The sequence below is a fragment of the Branchiostoma floridae genome, unplaced genomic scaffold, assembly GCF_000003815.2.
Source record: "Branchiostoma floridae strain S238N-H82 unplaced genomic scaffold, Bfl_VNyyK Sc7u5tJ_1553, whole genome shotgun sequence".
Classification (NCBI taxonomy): domain Eukaryota; kingdom Metazoa; phylum Chordata; class Leptocardii; order Amphioxiformes; family Branchiostomatidae; genus Branchiostoma; species Branchiostoma floridae.
Genome location: NW_023365752.1, coordinates 21,364 through 35,639, shown reverse-complemented (window position 1 = coordinate 35,639; position 14,276 = coordinate 21,364). Strand labels below are relative to the sequence as shown.

The following is a 14,276-nucleotide window of genomic DNA, read 5'->3' as shown; positions in this document are numbered from 1 at the left end:
GAGGGACCATGTAAGGTATCTTACAGATAAGGTAGGTGTGTTTCCTTTGGTCCAACCCAGAGTAATGTACCTTACAGTAAGTGTATTCCAGAAGAAGAGGAACCATGTAAGGTACATTACAGATAATGTAGGTGTGTTTCCTTTGGTCCGACCCAAAGTAAGGTACCTTACAGTAAGTGTGTTCCAGAAGAAGAGGAACAATGTAAGGTACATTACAGATTAGGTAGGTGTGTTTCCTTTGGTCCGACCCAAAGTAAGGTACCTTACAGTAAGTGTGTTCCAGTAGAAGAGGAACCATGTAAGGTACCTTACAAGTAAGGTAGGTGTGTTTCCTTTGGTCCGACCCAAAGTAAGGTACCTTACAGTAAGTGTGTTCCAGAAGAAGAGGAACCATGTAAGGTACATTACAGATACGGTAGGTGTGTTTCCTTTGGTCCGACCTAAAGTAAGGTACCTTACAGTAAGTGTGTTCCAGAAGAAGAGGAACCATGTAAGGTACATTACAGATACGGTAGGGGTGTTTCCTTTGGTCCAACCCGAAGTAAGGTACCTTACAGTAAGTGTGTTCCAGAAGAAGAGGAACCATGTAAGGTACATTACAGATAAGGTAGGTGTGTTTCCTTTGGTCCGACCCAAAATAAGGTACCTTACAGTAAGTGTGTTCCAGAAGAAGAGGAACCATGTAAGGTACATTACAGATAAGATAGGTGTTTCCTTTGGTCCGACCCGAAGTAAGGTACCTTACAATAAGTGTGTTTCAGTAGAAGAGGAACCATGTAAGGTAACTTACAGATAAGGTAAGGGTGTAACCTTTGTGCGACCCAAAGTAAGGTACTTCACAGTAAGTGTGTTCCCTGTGACTAGGAACAAAGTAAGCTCCTCTGCTGTACCGTAGGCACCCATAAGCAACCCATTATTGAGCTTTACCTTTCTCTTTCAGACCCTACCCACACAGCAAGTCATGGAGAACCATCGACGCACGTACACAGACTGTAGGATGCCGCTATTTCCGGGTACTGATGCCACGGGAGATTCTTTTATTTATATGCTTAGAATGGGAACGTCGCTCAGTCTAAGACATGGGGGGCTCAGAGCATAGAGAATGTGTGATTGTGTATCAATACTGCTTAGTTTAAGATTGTTTGTGTCTTCAAAACCTGTCTGACACCAAGGATAACAAGCTTGCCTTGTGTGTGTGCGTGTGCGTGTGTGTATGTTTGTGTATTCATGCGTCTGTGTGTGCGTGTTTGCGTCTGTGTATTAACGTTTGTGTGTGTGTTTACGTTTATGTGTTTACGCGCGCGCGCGCGCGCGGGTGTGTGTGTGTGTGTGTGTGTGTGTGGGTGTTTGTTTACGTTTGTGTATGTGTGTAACTACTCTTCTTCTTGATTTCTCCCGTGTACCGCATGCTTATCTTTTGTTTGGGAACTCAAAAGCAACCATAAACCTTTTTACAAAATTGAAGAAAATGTTTTCAGTCAAACGTACAATTTCTCACTTAATTATGAAATAAAGAGTAGCCTATTAGTTGGTCCTAACGTTGTAACTGCAATTATTCACAATCTTATATAAGTTTAGTTTTCATGGTTTAAAAGCGTCACCTAGCAGTCAAGAGTCGAATTAAGGCGAAGTCCAGTTTTTTTTTATCCACCCTGAAAAAATTGTTGTTTTTATGTCACTAGTGGTAAAACTATGGCGAAGAAAATACATTTGCCTTCTAATATAGCTTTCTTTTTATAGTCGGTCTCTTCCATCTTCCAGCAACATTCTTTCCTTGTCGCCTCCCTACATACCAAAATCTTGAGGTCAGTGCATGAGTGAGGTAATCAGTGGGCCTGACCCATGACCTTTAACCTGGACATTTGTTCGTGTCTGGAAAGGTACCGAGCTTCTACTTCAAAGGAAGGAATACATGGAACCATCTTCCCTCCTACAGTGTGGCTATAAACCAGGTATGGTAAACCTGATTAAACTAAACTAGCTATAGATTAATCCAGTTTTCATTGGAACTCGAAAAAGGGTAGTGACGCCGTGGGGAGGGGGCGTCCCACTACCAAAAAACAAACCACGCAGTTTTTTTGCCTTGCAAGGCTTTACGCCAGCTTTCTTCCTTGGACGGACGGACGGACCTGTTAACCTTGCTCTTCCAAAGACCCTTTCAAAGGCCCTTCCAAATCGCCTTTCTCATGGACAAGTTTGACGGCTCAGGCAGACAATGGTACATCCCTGTTGAATTTTAAACCGTCCATTTTACGTATTTGTTTCTGTTTGCGGTCGGTTCTAAAAGCATTTAATATTTGGTTACATTGAATAAATGAAGCGTTTGTATGGTAAAATTCCAAATTCATTTGGAGTGACATAAAATCAAGTGCATTATCTCGCAACAAGAATTGCATTAGCTATTCATAAAGATGAAACAATTTCCAAATCAGGCTAATAAATTGTATGTGAATATATAAGTAGCCATGACGTCATCAAAACGTTGGAGAGGCCTTCCGAGACCGCAGCAAAACGCTAACGTGAGTTTAGGAGAGCGCCAGCTCAAAACGTCACACGAGAAGTCGCAATAGATAATATTTAGGATCATTTTGTTATATCGCTGTGGCTATTGACACACTGAGTGTGCCTATAGCCTAAACAGGCTATTGACACACCGAGATTCCAGCCAGCCAATCAGAGCTTGTAACATGCCTTTCCCGACATTATTTTGCCAAGCTCTCGTCTCATTACAAACTTTTCACATAAGTAACAGTTGTTTAGACATTTTTCGGCGGATTAGACATTAGAATCTTTGAATCTTGGAATGAACGGACGTATTCAAGTTATGCCTTAGATTTGGATACCTGTTAATACAAGTTGGTACTGGGAATGTTAGCATGGCGTAGTGGATAGCGTGATTAGTCGCCACACTGCCGACCCCGGTTCGAACCCGCCTAGTGAAAGTTTTTTTTTTTTCAATTGTCCTTTTACCTTTTTATAACATCCATTTGATATAAGAATATTTTCGTCATGCGACCAGAACCATGAAAACCCACCTTTGGGACTTTTTGGTCTGCATTTTCAAGAGTGCATGTTTAGGTAACAGTTACGTTTATTTTTTTCAGCCGCAGAATCCACCCGCTACGTTCTTATTTTGGACGGTACACTTATTATTTCTTTTAAATTGGACCAGGGACCCCTGAAATAATAAAATGTGGGGTTTTCCAAGGATAAAAGCTCCTTGGGTTTTCTAACCATAATTCTGCGGTATTTTTGCTCAAAATTCACGCCGTCGAAGCATATATTTCCGCGCCGCTATGTCATCCAAACATATCGGTTGATCTCGCTATGACGCTACAAAGTTCTTTCAAAATAATGAAAGTAAAACAACAACTATAACTTCGCTTCACTTGTGATATCAGTTTTGAGGCCGCAAATTCTCCCTAACGGCAGGAATTCGTCGGCAAACACAGCTGAAAACGTGTTCCAACATGGTCACATGCGGTGTTTGCATGGTACTAAATATAGTTAGCTCATTTGCCACTTATTACCAATCCTTGCCTTCGTGCAGACTGTGCTTTTGCACTCAATCTTCCAACCAATACAACAACAAGTTCAACCTCTGCCACCGTACAGACTGCATTGTGATTAGCACAAATGCACGCTGCTCTGATGAACTACATCAAATATTGCAATATACAAAGTAATGCCATCTGATAAACAACACGTTTCATATAAGTTGTCAAATTTGTCAAAAGACAATTAATTTATTTTTGACTAACTGTTCAATCTTACCATAGTACATATACCTGAACTGCAGTCATTCACATACCCTCTCAACTTACCACAGTACCTCAAATTGTGCAGGCAGTACCCACTCAGCTCACCACAGTACCTGGACTCCTGCTGTGCATGCAGTACCCACTCAGCTGAACACAGTACCTGGACTCCAGCCATGCATGCAGCTCCCACTAAGCTGACCACAATACCTGGACTCCTGCTGTGCATTCAGTACCCACTCAGCTGGCCACAATACCTGGACTCCAGCCATGCATGCAGTACCCACTCAGCTGACCACAGTACCTGGACTCCAGCCATGCATGCAGTACCCACTCAGCTATCCACAATACCTGGACGCCTGCTGTGCATGCAGTACCCTCTCAGCTGGGCACAATATCTGGACGCCTGCTGTGCATGCAGTACCCTCTCAGCTGACCACAGTACCTGAACTCCTGCTAAGCATACAGTACCCACTCAGCTGTCCTTTCACAGAAATGAAATAAATTAAAATTGTTACTGTATATCCTTGAAATAATGTCTAATTATTTCATATTTATTAGTTGTCGAGGGTCAGAAAATGCAAGGTCATATTTTAAGACACCTACATATACTTGCAACAAAATTAACAGATCAATACAAGGCTTTGGCTACCATAATACGTATTTAGCAGACAAGCAAATTATCCTTACTGCACGCCAAGGCACAGCATTTTGCCTTGCCGGGCTTGAAGTGCCGACCTACCTTTTCCTGACGATATTCCTACCACGCGGCAAGGCACAGCTTTTTTAAAAAGATTTCTTGTTTCAGAAGAAGCTCACTTTGTGCAAACCTTTTCAATATTGAATTCACGTATTTCTACACGTATAATTGAAGGTTATCTGTACTATTCTAAGTACTAGTAATAAGCCTTTGACAGAGATCAGAACGCACGTGCGGCGACAGGCATTCTAGGTAATATGGAGCTTGTAAATAATATGTCATACTCATAGGTAAAGAAAACAAACGGCCGTCTGGGCGAGACTGTTTTCATTTTCAGAGACTTTACCTTTGACATATTCCTGTCACTGCACTACGTTCTGATCTCTGTATAAGGGCTTATTTTGATTAGATATATAATCACAATATAATATAGATCAGTAGAGGTATTTACATGTATAATGAAACAACATTATGTATTAGTGAAACCTGCCCAAGACGACCACCCGGTTCGTTCGTTCGTTCGTTCGTCCCATAGCCTTTTTTAATCAGCCGTAGGCTGATTAATTAGCCGTAGGGGCAGCACAACATGTTGTGCTGTATCAATAGGCATTTTAGTCCCCTGGCGGCGCCTATCTCCTCTCCGGGGCATGGTGAATGATGTAAATCACCGTATGGCTGATACGACACGAAGGTTCGCCAGGCCTCCGCCCGGGTGATTTGTAGTGAATCACCAACTCCAGACAGAATGGTTTGCTCCATCCACACCGCACCATCGCACGTGTGGGGGTTCTTTAACGTGCATGGGGTGTGACTCTCCCCATACACGGGGCCAATTTGGGCCGGTCGCAGTCGCGTTGGCCAGGTGGTCGTTGAGAAAAGGTCGCTTAATGCTTACGTCAATAGGAAAAAGAATCGGGACCGAGAAAAAGCGGTCGAAATGGCCAGGGGGTCGCTGAGAAGAGGTGGTCGCTCGGGCAGGTTTGACTGTATATCATGCATATGTAAACGTCAAATTAGAATCATTTAGCAGAAGAAAAGTATTGTCCATCGGGACAAGTTATTTGAGTTCTGTGCCCTTTATCATCATGCTGTACATTTAATAACACATATTTATTGATCATAAATCTCCTTCAGCATGTCCAGACAACAGGAGATCATCTGTGGCCTCTCGCACGAGGTGACCATAGCAGTCCTCCCCAGACTGAACATGGAGGAGCTGATGTTTGAACTCAACAGAAGGATTCAAAACCTGGACAAAGAGGACAGCATCAAAGACAGGCTGGTCAGTATCCTTAGGGATGTGATGTCGGAGGAATACCTTCAGTTGAAAAGGAAAGCAGAAGTAAGCATTCCAGGAAAAGAACAGGAGACAATCATTATGCAAAAGAATATTCCAAGGGCATATGCAGAAACGATGTCAACAGAGACTTCAACTCCTGGCGCCTCACTGCAAAGTTCCGGACTAGACATTGAGAACAGCAGGGAAAACAGCAATAAAGTGCATGACAAGGAGCTGGCACTTAATGCAGTCCAGGTGCAGCTGACAGCTACACTTCCTTCTTTTCATGGCTCCCCGGCACAAATGAATACTGTAGAACACTCCTGCATTGAAGAAGAAGAAGATGTTGCTATGGCAACTGAGGATGAAGCACATAGAAGCAGTCATGATGAGCTGAACATGGGCACTCCTACTTTCAGCACACAAGTGCTTAATGCAGTTAACTCAAGGAGTAATACTTTCACAGAGAAGCCTGTGGAAGATGATAAACCCTGTGAGGAAACAGCCTTTGCCGCTTGTGAAACGACTCCAGACAACACTGAAAGACATGCATGTATAAAAACGGAATGCCATGTGTCCGAGGATGATCGAATTTCTCTACCGTCCAGCCAGAATCAAAATGAACGTTATACTGATGACAGAGAGACTGGTTTGATAAATGGTGAGCATGAGAAAAGTCCCAAAGTGAATATTGAGGAGACTCCTTCTACTTGTTGTAAACTGACTCCACACTGGACTTGTAAGAACTCGAGAATCGATATCGGTGGATTTAATACATTGAATGCACAGAAACACTCCAAGCACAGGCAACGTCACAAAACAGGAGAAAAGCCTTTTATGTGTGGTGAATGTGGTTATAGGGCATCAGATAGGACCAGACTTGTCGATCACATTAGGACACACACTGGCGAGAAACCGTTCAAGTGCAACCAATGTCATTATCAGGCGTCACTTAAAAGTTCGCTCGTCAAGCATATGAAAAAACACAGTGACGAGGAACCTTACCGCTGTGAACTTTGTGAATACAAGACCTACCGTGGGGCACACATTGAGAGACATATGAAGTACCACGCTGGTGTGAAACCCTACAAATGTGAGGAATGTGGCTATAGGACAGCTGATAAGGGTAATCTTACAAAACACATGAGGTGTCACACCGGTGAGAGACCCTACAGTTGTCAAGAGTGTGACTACAAGGCAAGTCAAAGAAGCAGCCTCGTCTGGCATATGAGAACCAAGCACCAATGTAAATGAAAAGTCGCGATCATTTTGTTTCTAAGAAAGTTTGTTTCTATAATATAAATTTTGAGTTGACCTCTTATGATTTGGCATAAAAGTTGTGTTTTTTCATGTATTTACAGGGAAGTAAAAGTATAACAACAATTGATTGTAGATGGAGAGTATTCTTGTATTGAATTTTGTTGATATTAGTATTACAAACTGTGTTTCAATAAGTACCAAATTCAATAAAGCTTAACATTGGCAAGCTTCTGTACTCATATGTTGATATATTAAGTCACATAAAGTAAATCTTTTGGATGATATCAGAGCGCTCGTCAATTTTTGCCAAATGTTGAAGAAAAAAAGAAGAATTCTTCCCCTCCGGTGATGCTCAAAATGACAAGAAGAAACCAAAATGGAAAAATATGTTGTGTGGTAGCCATTATTGCACTTGTAGAAGGGACACTACTTGGGTACATGTAGCCATGATTTTTGTTTGCAAATGATAACAGAGGGTCTGCATGGGGGGTCCCGACAACGATTTACGCTTAATTCAGAAGAACCCCCTACGTATTACGCTAAATGAAGGAGGTAATTACGCTAAATTTGGTTGCCTCGCTACGAATTACGTAGATAAGATGGTTTTCCGTACGAATAGCGGGAAATAAGAATAGGCTACCTACGCCTTATGTTAAAGAACTGCAGACCCTCATAACAGTCTACCACATAAGTGTGGCTTTGCCCAACTCTTGAACATAGAAATAAAATGAAAAGATTATTGGCCATCATTCCTTGTTATGTCACTTCAATTTTTGTTTTAACCGTTATGGTGTCTACAAAATATGCATATATAGAGAGCACCTTTATTTTGATGGATCGCTCACGTCACCTAGCAGTCCTTACTAAAACTGCAGGCATATCATATCAAAGGAATATCTCGCATGTATATCCCTGAGTGTTAAGTGCCAAGGACAGGTGTGTTTGTGTGAGTGGATAGTGTTCAGTACCAAGGAGAGGTGTGTTTGTGTGATTGGATAGTGTTCAGCACCAAGGAGAGGTGTGTTTGTGTGATTGAATAGTGTTCAGCACCAAGGACAGGTGTGTTTGTGCGGGTGGATAGTGTTCAGTACCAAGGACAGGTGTGTTTGTGTGAGTGGATATTGTTCAGAACCAAGGACAGGTGTGTTTGTGTGAGTGGATAGTGTTCAGTACCAAGGAGAGGTGTGTTTGTGTGATTGGATAGTGTTCAGCACCAAGGAGAGGTGTGTTTGTGTGATTGAATAGTGTTCAGTACCAAGGACAGGTGTGTTTGTGCGGGTGGATAGTGTTCAGTACCAAGGACAGGTGTGTTTGTGTGAGTGGATATTGTTCAGTACCAAGAAGAGGTGTGTTTGTGTGAGTGGATAGTGTTCAGTACCAAGAAGAGGTGTGTTTGTGTGAGTGGATACTGTTCAGTACCAAGGACAGGTGTGTTTGTGAGTTTGACAGGTGTATTGATTGTCTGTTTTTGAGTAAGTGTATGTCAGCGTTAAGCAGGCCCTTGCTAGTGGATGGACAACAGTTCTGATTGATTATTGAAATTAAGATACTTACAAGAAAATAAAAACATTTCTGTCATAAGACAATCGCCTATCACTTGCTGTCGTACGGTTATGTTCATGTATCACAAGCGTCACCTAGCGATGTTTGCTAAAGTACAAGCAACTACTTTCAAAGGATGTGTCGTCTCCATGGATCAAAAGCGTCACCTAGCAATGTTAACTAGAATGGCAACAGTTCGAATTAAGGCGAAGTCCAGTTTTTTTGTTTGTTTTTTAAATCTACCCGGAAAAAAATTGTTGGATTTATGTCACTAGTGGCAAAACTGTGGCGAACAAAATACATTTGCCTTCTAATGTAGCTTTTTTTATAGTCTCTTCAATCTTCCAGCAACATTCTTTCCTTATCGCCTCCCTACATACCAAAATCTTGAGGTCAGTGCATGAGTGAGGTAATCAGTGGGCCTGACCCTTAATCTTTGACCTTCAATGCCATTTACCATTTCCCCATATGCATGTGTTACACATTTGTTCGTCTCTGGAAAGGTACCTAGTTTCTACTTCAAAGGAAGGAATACCTGGAACCATCTTCCCTCCTACAGTGTGGCTATAAACCAGGTATGGTAAACCTGATTAAACTCGACTTCAAAATCCAGTTTTCATTGGAATAACTCGAAAAAGGGTAGTGAACGGGGGGAGGGGGCGTCTCACTACCTTAAAAACAAACCACGCAGTTTTCTTCAGAAGAAGCTCACTTTGTCAAGGGCTTATTACCCAGAATAGTACATATAACCTTCAATTATACGTGTAGAAATACGTGAATTCAATATTGAAAAAGTTTGCACAGAGATCAGAACGCACCTGCGGCGACAGGAATTCTAGGTAATATGGAGTTGGAACTCTAATTTCCAACTCTAAGTAATATTTACTAATAGAAGTAGGATGTATTTGTACAAAATCTGAATAAAACCGAGAAGTACTAGTAGTAAATAGTTGGGGCGAGTTGGTCATGGGGCGAGTCGACCTGTTACCGTAATATGTCATGTAGGTAAAGAAAACAAACCCCGTGTGGGCGAGACTGTTTCCTTTTACATGGACTTTACCTTTGACATATTCCTGTCACCGCACTATGTTCTGATCTCTGTAAAAGGGCTTATTTTGATTAGATATATAATCACAATATAATATAGATCAGTAGAGGTACAACGTATTTATAATTTGCAATAAAGATTATTATTTATAATGAAACAGCATTATGTATATCATGCACATGTAAACGTCAAATTAGAATCATTTAGCAGAAGAAAAGTATTGTCCATCGGGACAAGTTATTTGAGTTCTATGCCCTTTATCATCATGCTGTACATTTAATAACACATATTTATTGATCATAAATCTCCTTCAGCATGTCCAGACAACAGGAGATCATCTGTGGCCTCTCGCACGAGGTGACCATAGCAGTCCTCCCCAGACTGAACATGGAGGAGCTGATGTTTGAACTCAACAGAAGGATTAAAAACCTGGACAAAGAGAACAGCATCAAGGACAGGCTGGTCAGTATCCTTAGGGACGTGATGTTGGAGGAATACCTTCTATTGAAAAGGAAAGCAGAAGTAAGCATGCCAGGAAAAGAACAGGAGACAATCATTATGCAGAAGAATATTCCACAGGCGTATGCAGAAACGATGGCAACAAAGACTTCGACTCCTGACGCCTCACAGCAAAGTTCTGGACTAGACATTGAGAACAGCAGGGAAAACAGCAATAAAGTGCATAACAAGGAGCTTGCACTTAATGCAGTCCAGGTGCAGCTGACAGCTACACTTCCTTCTTTTCATGGCTCCCCGGTACAAATGAATACTGTAGAACACTCCTGCATTGAAGAAGAAGAAGATGTTGCTATGATAACTGAGGATGAATCACATAGAGGCAGTCATGATGAGCTTAACATGGGCACTCCTACTTTCAGCACACAAGTGCTTAATGCAGTTAACTCAACGAGTAATACTTACACAGAGAAGCCTGTGGAAGATGATAAACCCTGTGAAGAAACAGTCTTTGCCTCTTGTGAACCGACGTCAGACCACACTGAAAGACATACATGTATAAAGACGGAATGCCATGTGTCCGAGGATGATCGAATTTCTCTACCGTCCAGCCGGAGTCAGAATGAACGTTATATCTATGACAGAGAGACTGGTTTGATAAATGGTGAGCATGAAAAAAGTCCCAAAGTGAATATTGAGGAGACTCCTTCCGCTTCTTGTAAACTGACTCCAGATTGTAAGAACTCGAGAATTGATATCAGTGGATTTAATACATTGAAAGCACAGAAACACTCCAAGCACAGGCAACGTCACAAAACAGGAGAAAAGCCTTTCATGTGTGGCGAATGTGGTTACAGGGCATCAGATAGGACCAGACTTGTCGATCACGTGAGGACACACACTGGCGAGAAACCGTTCAAGTGCAACCAATGTCATTATCAGGCGTCACTTAAAAGTTCGCTTGTCAAGCACATGAAAAAACACAGTGACGAGGAACCTTACCGCTGTGAACTTTGTGAATACAAGACCTACCGTGTGTCACACATTGAGAGACATATGAAGTACCACGCTGGTGTGAAACCCTACAAATGTGAGGAATGTGGCTATAGGACAGCTGATAAGGGTAATCTTACAAAACACATGAGGTGTCACACCGGTGAGAGACCCTACAGTTGTCAAGAGTGTGACTACAAGGCAAGTCAAAGAAGCAGCCTCGTCTGGCATATGAGAACCAAGCACCAATGTAAATGAAGATCCACAATCATTTTGTTCCTGAGAAAGTTTGTTTCTATAATATGAATTTTGAGTTAACCTCTTATGATTTGGCATAAAAGTTGGTTTTTTTTATGTATTTGCAACAAAGTAAAAGTATAACAACAATTGATTGTAGATGGAGAGTATTCTTGTATTGAATTTTGTTGATATTAGTATTACAAAGTGTGTCTCAATACATACCAGATCCAATAAAGCTTAACATTGGCAAGATTCTGTACTCATGTGTTGATATATTAGGTCACATAAAGTAAATCTTTTGGATGATATCAGAGCGCTCGTCAATTTTTGCCAAATGTTGAAGAAAAAAAGAAGAATTTTTCCCCTCCGGTGATGCTCAAAATGACAGGAAGAAACCAAAATGGAAAAATATGTTGTGTGGTAGCCATTATTGCACTTGTAGAAGGGACACTACCTGGGTACATGTAGCCATGATTTTAGTTTGCAAATGATAACAGAGGGTCTGCATGGGGGGTCCCGACAATGATTTACGCTTAATTCAGAAGAACCCCCTACGTATTACGCTAAATGAAGGAGGTAATTACGCTAAATTTGGTCGCCTCGCTACGAATTACGTAGATAAGATGGTTTTCCGTACGAATAACGGGAAATAAGAATAGGCTACCTACGCCTTATGTTAAAGAGCATGCAGACCCTCATAACAGTCTACCACATTAGTGTCGCTTTGCCCAACTCTTGAACATAGAAATAAAATGAAAAGATTATTGGCCGTGATTCCTTGTCATGTCACTTCAATTTTTGTTACAACCGTTATGGTGTCCACAGAATATGCATATAAAGAGAGCACCTTTATTTTGATGGATCGCTCGCGTCACCTAGCAGTCCTTACTAAAACGGCAGGCATATCATATCAAAGGAATATCTGGCATGTATATCCCTGAATGTATCTCATGGATCAAAAGCGCTACCTAGCAACATTTATCAAAACTGCAATAGCACGTTCAAGCGCCCGCAGATATACAGGCTGGACTTTGGATAACATTTCGTATAAACAGACGTTGGTCTAAGCTTCAGGTGCCGATCTGAAGACGTGTGAGAAGGGTAAATGTCTAAACGACAGTTTGACCTGGGTATGGAAGGAGTTTCCCGCTTAAAAAAATCAGATTAAAGGAAATAAAACTGAAAGTAACATATCGGGGGAGAGTGTATACTTCAGGATAAATTTTAAAATAAACTTTCAGATTCTCAGAGGTTCAGTATCACTGGAAAACATCCACACTTTGCTCTTTTTTAACAAGTAAAATCAATTCATAACGGATGAACAGTGAACTGAGGCCTAACGCAGAGTCCTATAAATGATTGAAACTTTTTTTCAGTAGCGTGTTTTTCAGGTAAGCCACAACAGATCACATTTGAAGTCACCGACCATTTGGTCCATTGGTTTATCTCCGTCCACCATTTAGGTGACGTTGCGTGCGTAGTCCAGTGGTCAAGAGGCGTGGATAGTCCACTGGTCAGTGTCCCAGCCGTCAATGACAGTGGCACCATAAGCAGACTACCGTGACATGATCCTTGGACGTAGTTTTTAAAAAATGAATCGCCCAACGAACGTTCTCGAAAAGAATCAAGTTTAGCAATTTTCATCACAAGCTAGCTATCTTAACGCAGAACATTGTCCACAAATACGCCTGGCCTTGGTACACTAAGACATATGTCCTTGATATTGAAGACAACACATGTCACGAAAGAACACAACTGCTGTTGACAAGTCTTACGGTTTATGTTCCAGGTTTCTTTGACTTTCGCTTTGAAATGAATGATAAAGCTGTCTCAAATTGGAGGAAATAATCCCTGATGCAATAAATGGCGGCGTAGACTTAAACGAACTCCTGTGACACTATCTAAGGACGTAATTAAACATTGCCAGCAGTCCTTAGTAGTGCATTTTAACAGGGTGTCGCCTGACAGATGCAGTTCCGACAAGCATTGCTAGGCTACGCTTTTGATCCATTAGGGAGAAGCTTCCAGTAAAGAGGATCTTGTAGTACCATCATGAATGCTAGGGTACGCTTTAGATCCATTAAGACAAGTGTCTCTAAGAGATCATTGCAATAGTAAAGCATGTGAGACGATGATTTTTATGTATAAACATATAGTTTGCAAGAGATGTGACAAAGCATGTTGATAGCCTGTCATCACACACAACCTTGTTTCTCTGAGTCATCACTATCCACCCACAAACATACCAGTATTGGTATTGAGCACCTACACACACAAACACACCTGTCCTTGGTACTGAATGCTTTCCACACACAAACACACCTGTGCTTGTTGCTGAACACTATCTACACACAGACATACTTGTCTTGGTACTGACCATTATTCACATACAAACACTCCTGTCCTTGGTACTAAACTGAACACTATCAAAACACATTAACATTAAACATACCTGTCTCTGGTACTATACATTATCTACACACAAACACACCTGTCCTTTTTTTCTGAACAGTATCTACACACACACATACACACATACATGCCTGTCCTTGATACTGAACATCAGATTTTCAACTTGTTCTAAGTACACAAATCTAATGCTATAATTTCAGTCCCCTAGAATTACCTCAAGATTACCTCTTCCTTGACCAACTTTAATGCTGCTGAATTTACAGGCATGACAAACATGACAACTAACATTCCAGCTTAAGAACTTTATTGATAAGTACAGGCGACTTTTTACAGTCTTTTACAACAGCAATAATTTGTCTCCAGCAACAATATAACAGTTATTGGTTGCCACACGATATTTTGTCGGTACAATTCTTCTTACAGCATTTGTAATCTCAGTATTTTTAGAAATCTTTTTTGTCAGTCCATCTTATATACTTTTACAGTTTTACATGGAGCTAAGAAGAAACAACCTTGCATGCAGACTTAGTCTCCGAGCATAGTTGGTGGGTTAGATTGTGAACTGTTTATCATACACATCATGCCCCA

At 41.3% G+C, this 14,276-nt stretch overlaps 2 protein-coding genes across 4 annotated transcripts; both read left to right on the top strand.

Moving 5' to 3' along the window:
- The first annotated feature begins 1,791 nt into the window (after positions 1-1,791).
- LOC118408081 (zinc finger protein 184-like) lies at positions 1,792-7,384 on the top strand. Of its 2 annotated transcripts, none has more exons than XM_035808700.1 (2): positions 1,792-1,952; positions 5,593-7,384. In XM_035808700.1, exon 2 carries the CDS (start codon positions 5,594-5,596, stop codon positions 6,989-6,991), a length of 1,398 nt encoding a protein of 465 aa, XP_035664593.1. In that variant the 5' UTR covers positions 1,792-1,952; position 5,593; the 3' UTR covers positions 6,992-7,384. The 2 variants fall into 2 exon arrangements, with proteins under 2 accessions (XP_035664593.1, XP_035664594.1); XM_035808701.1 differs by lacking the exon at positions 1,792-1,952 and adding an exon at positions 4,726-4,748.
- Positions 1,859-11,572, top strand: LOC118408082 (zinc finger protein 184-like). Of its 2 annotated transcripts, XM_035808704.1 has the most exons (3): positions 1,859-1,880; positions 9,043-9,114; positions 9,902-11,572. In XM_035808704.1, the coding sequence occupies exon 3, from the start codon at positions 9,903-9,905 to the stop codon at positions 11,292-11,294; it is 1,392 nt and encodes a 463-aa protein (XP_035664597.1). In that variant the 5' UTR covers positions 1,859-1,880; positions 9,043-9,114; position 9,902; the 3' UTR covers positions 11,295-11,572. The 2 variants fall into 2 exon arrangements, with proteins under 2 accessions (XP_035664597.1, XP_035664595.1); XM_035808702.1 differs by lacking the exon at positions 1,859-1,880 and having other exon boundaries at positions 8,971-9,114.
- The last annotated feature ends 2,704 nt before the right edge of the window (positions 11,573-14,276 follow it).

Excerpts from the sequence above, each read along its gene's own strand:
- LOC118408081 (XM_035808700.1), top strand. The coding sequence starts at position 5,594 with ATGTCCAGACAACAGGAGATCATCTGTGGCCTCTCGCACGAGGTGACC.
- LOC118408082 (XM_035808704.1), top strand. The coding sequence starts at position 9,903 with ATGTCCAGACAACAGGAGATCATCTGTGGCCTCTCGCACGAGGTGACC.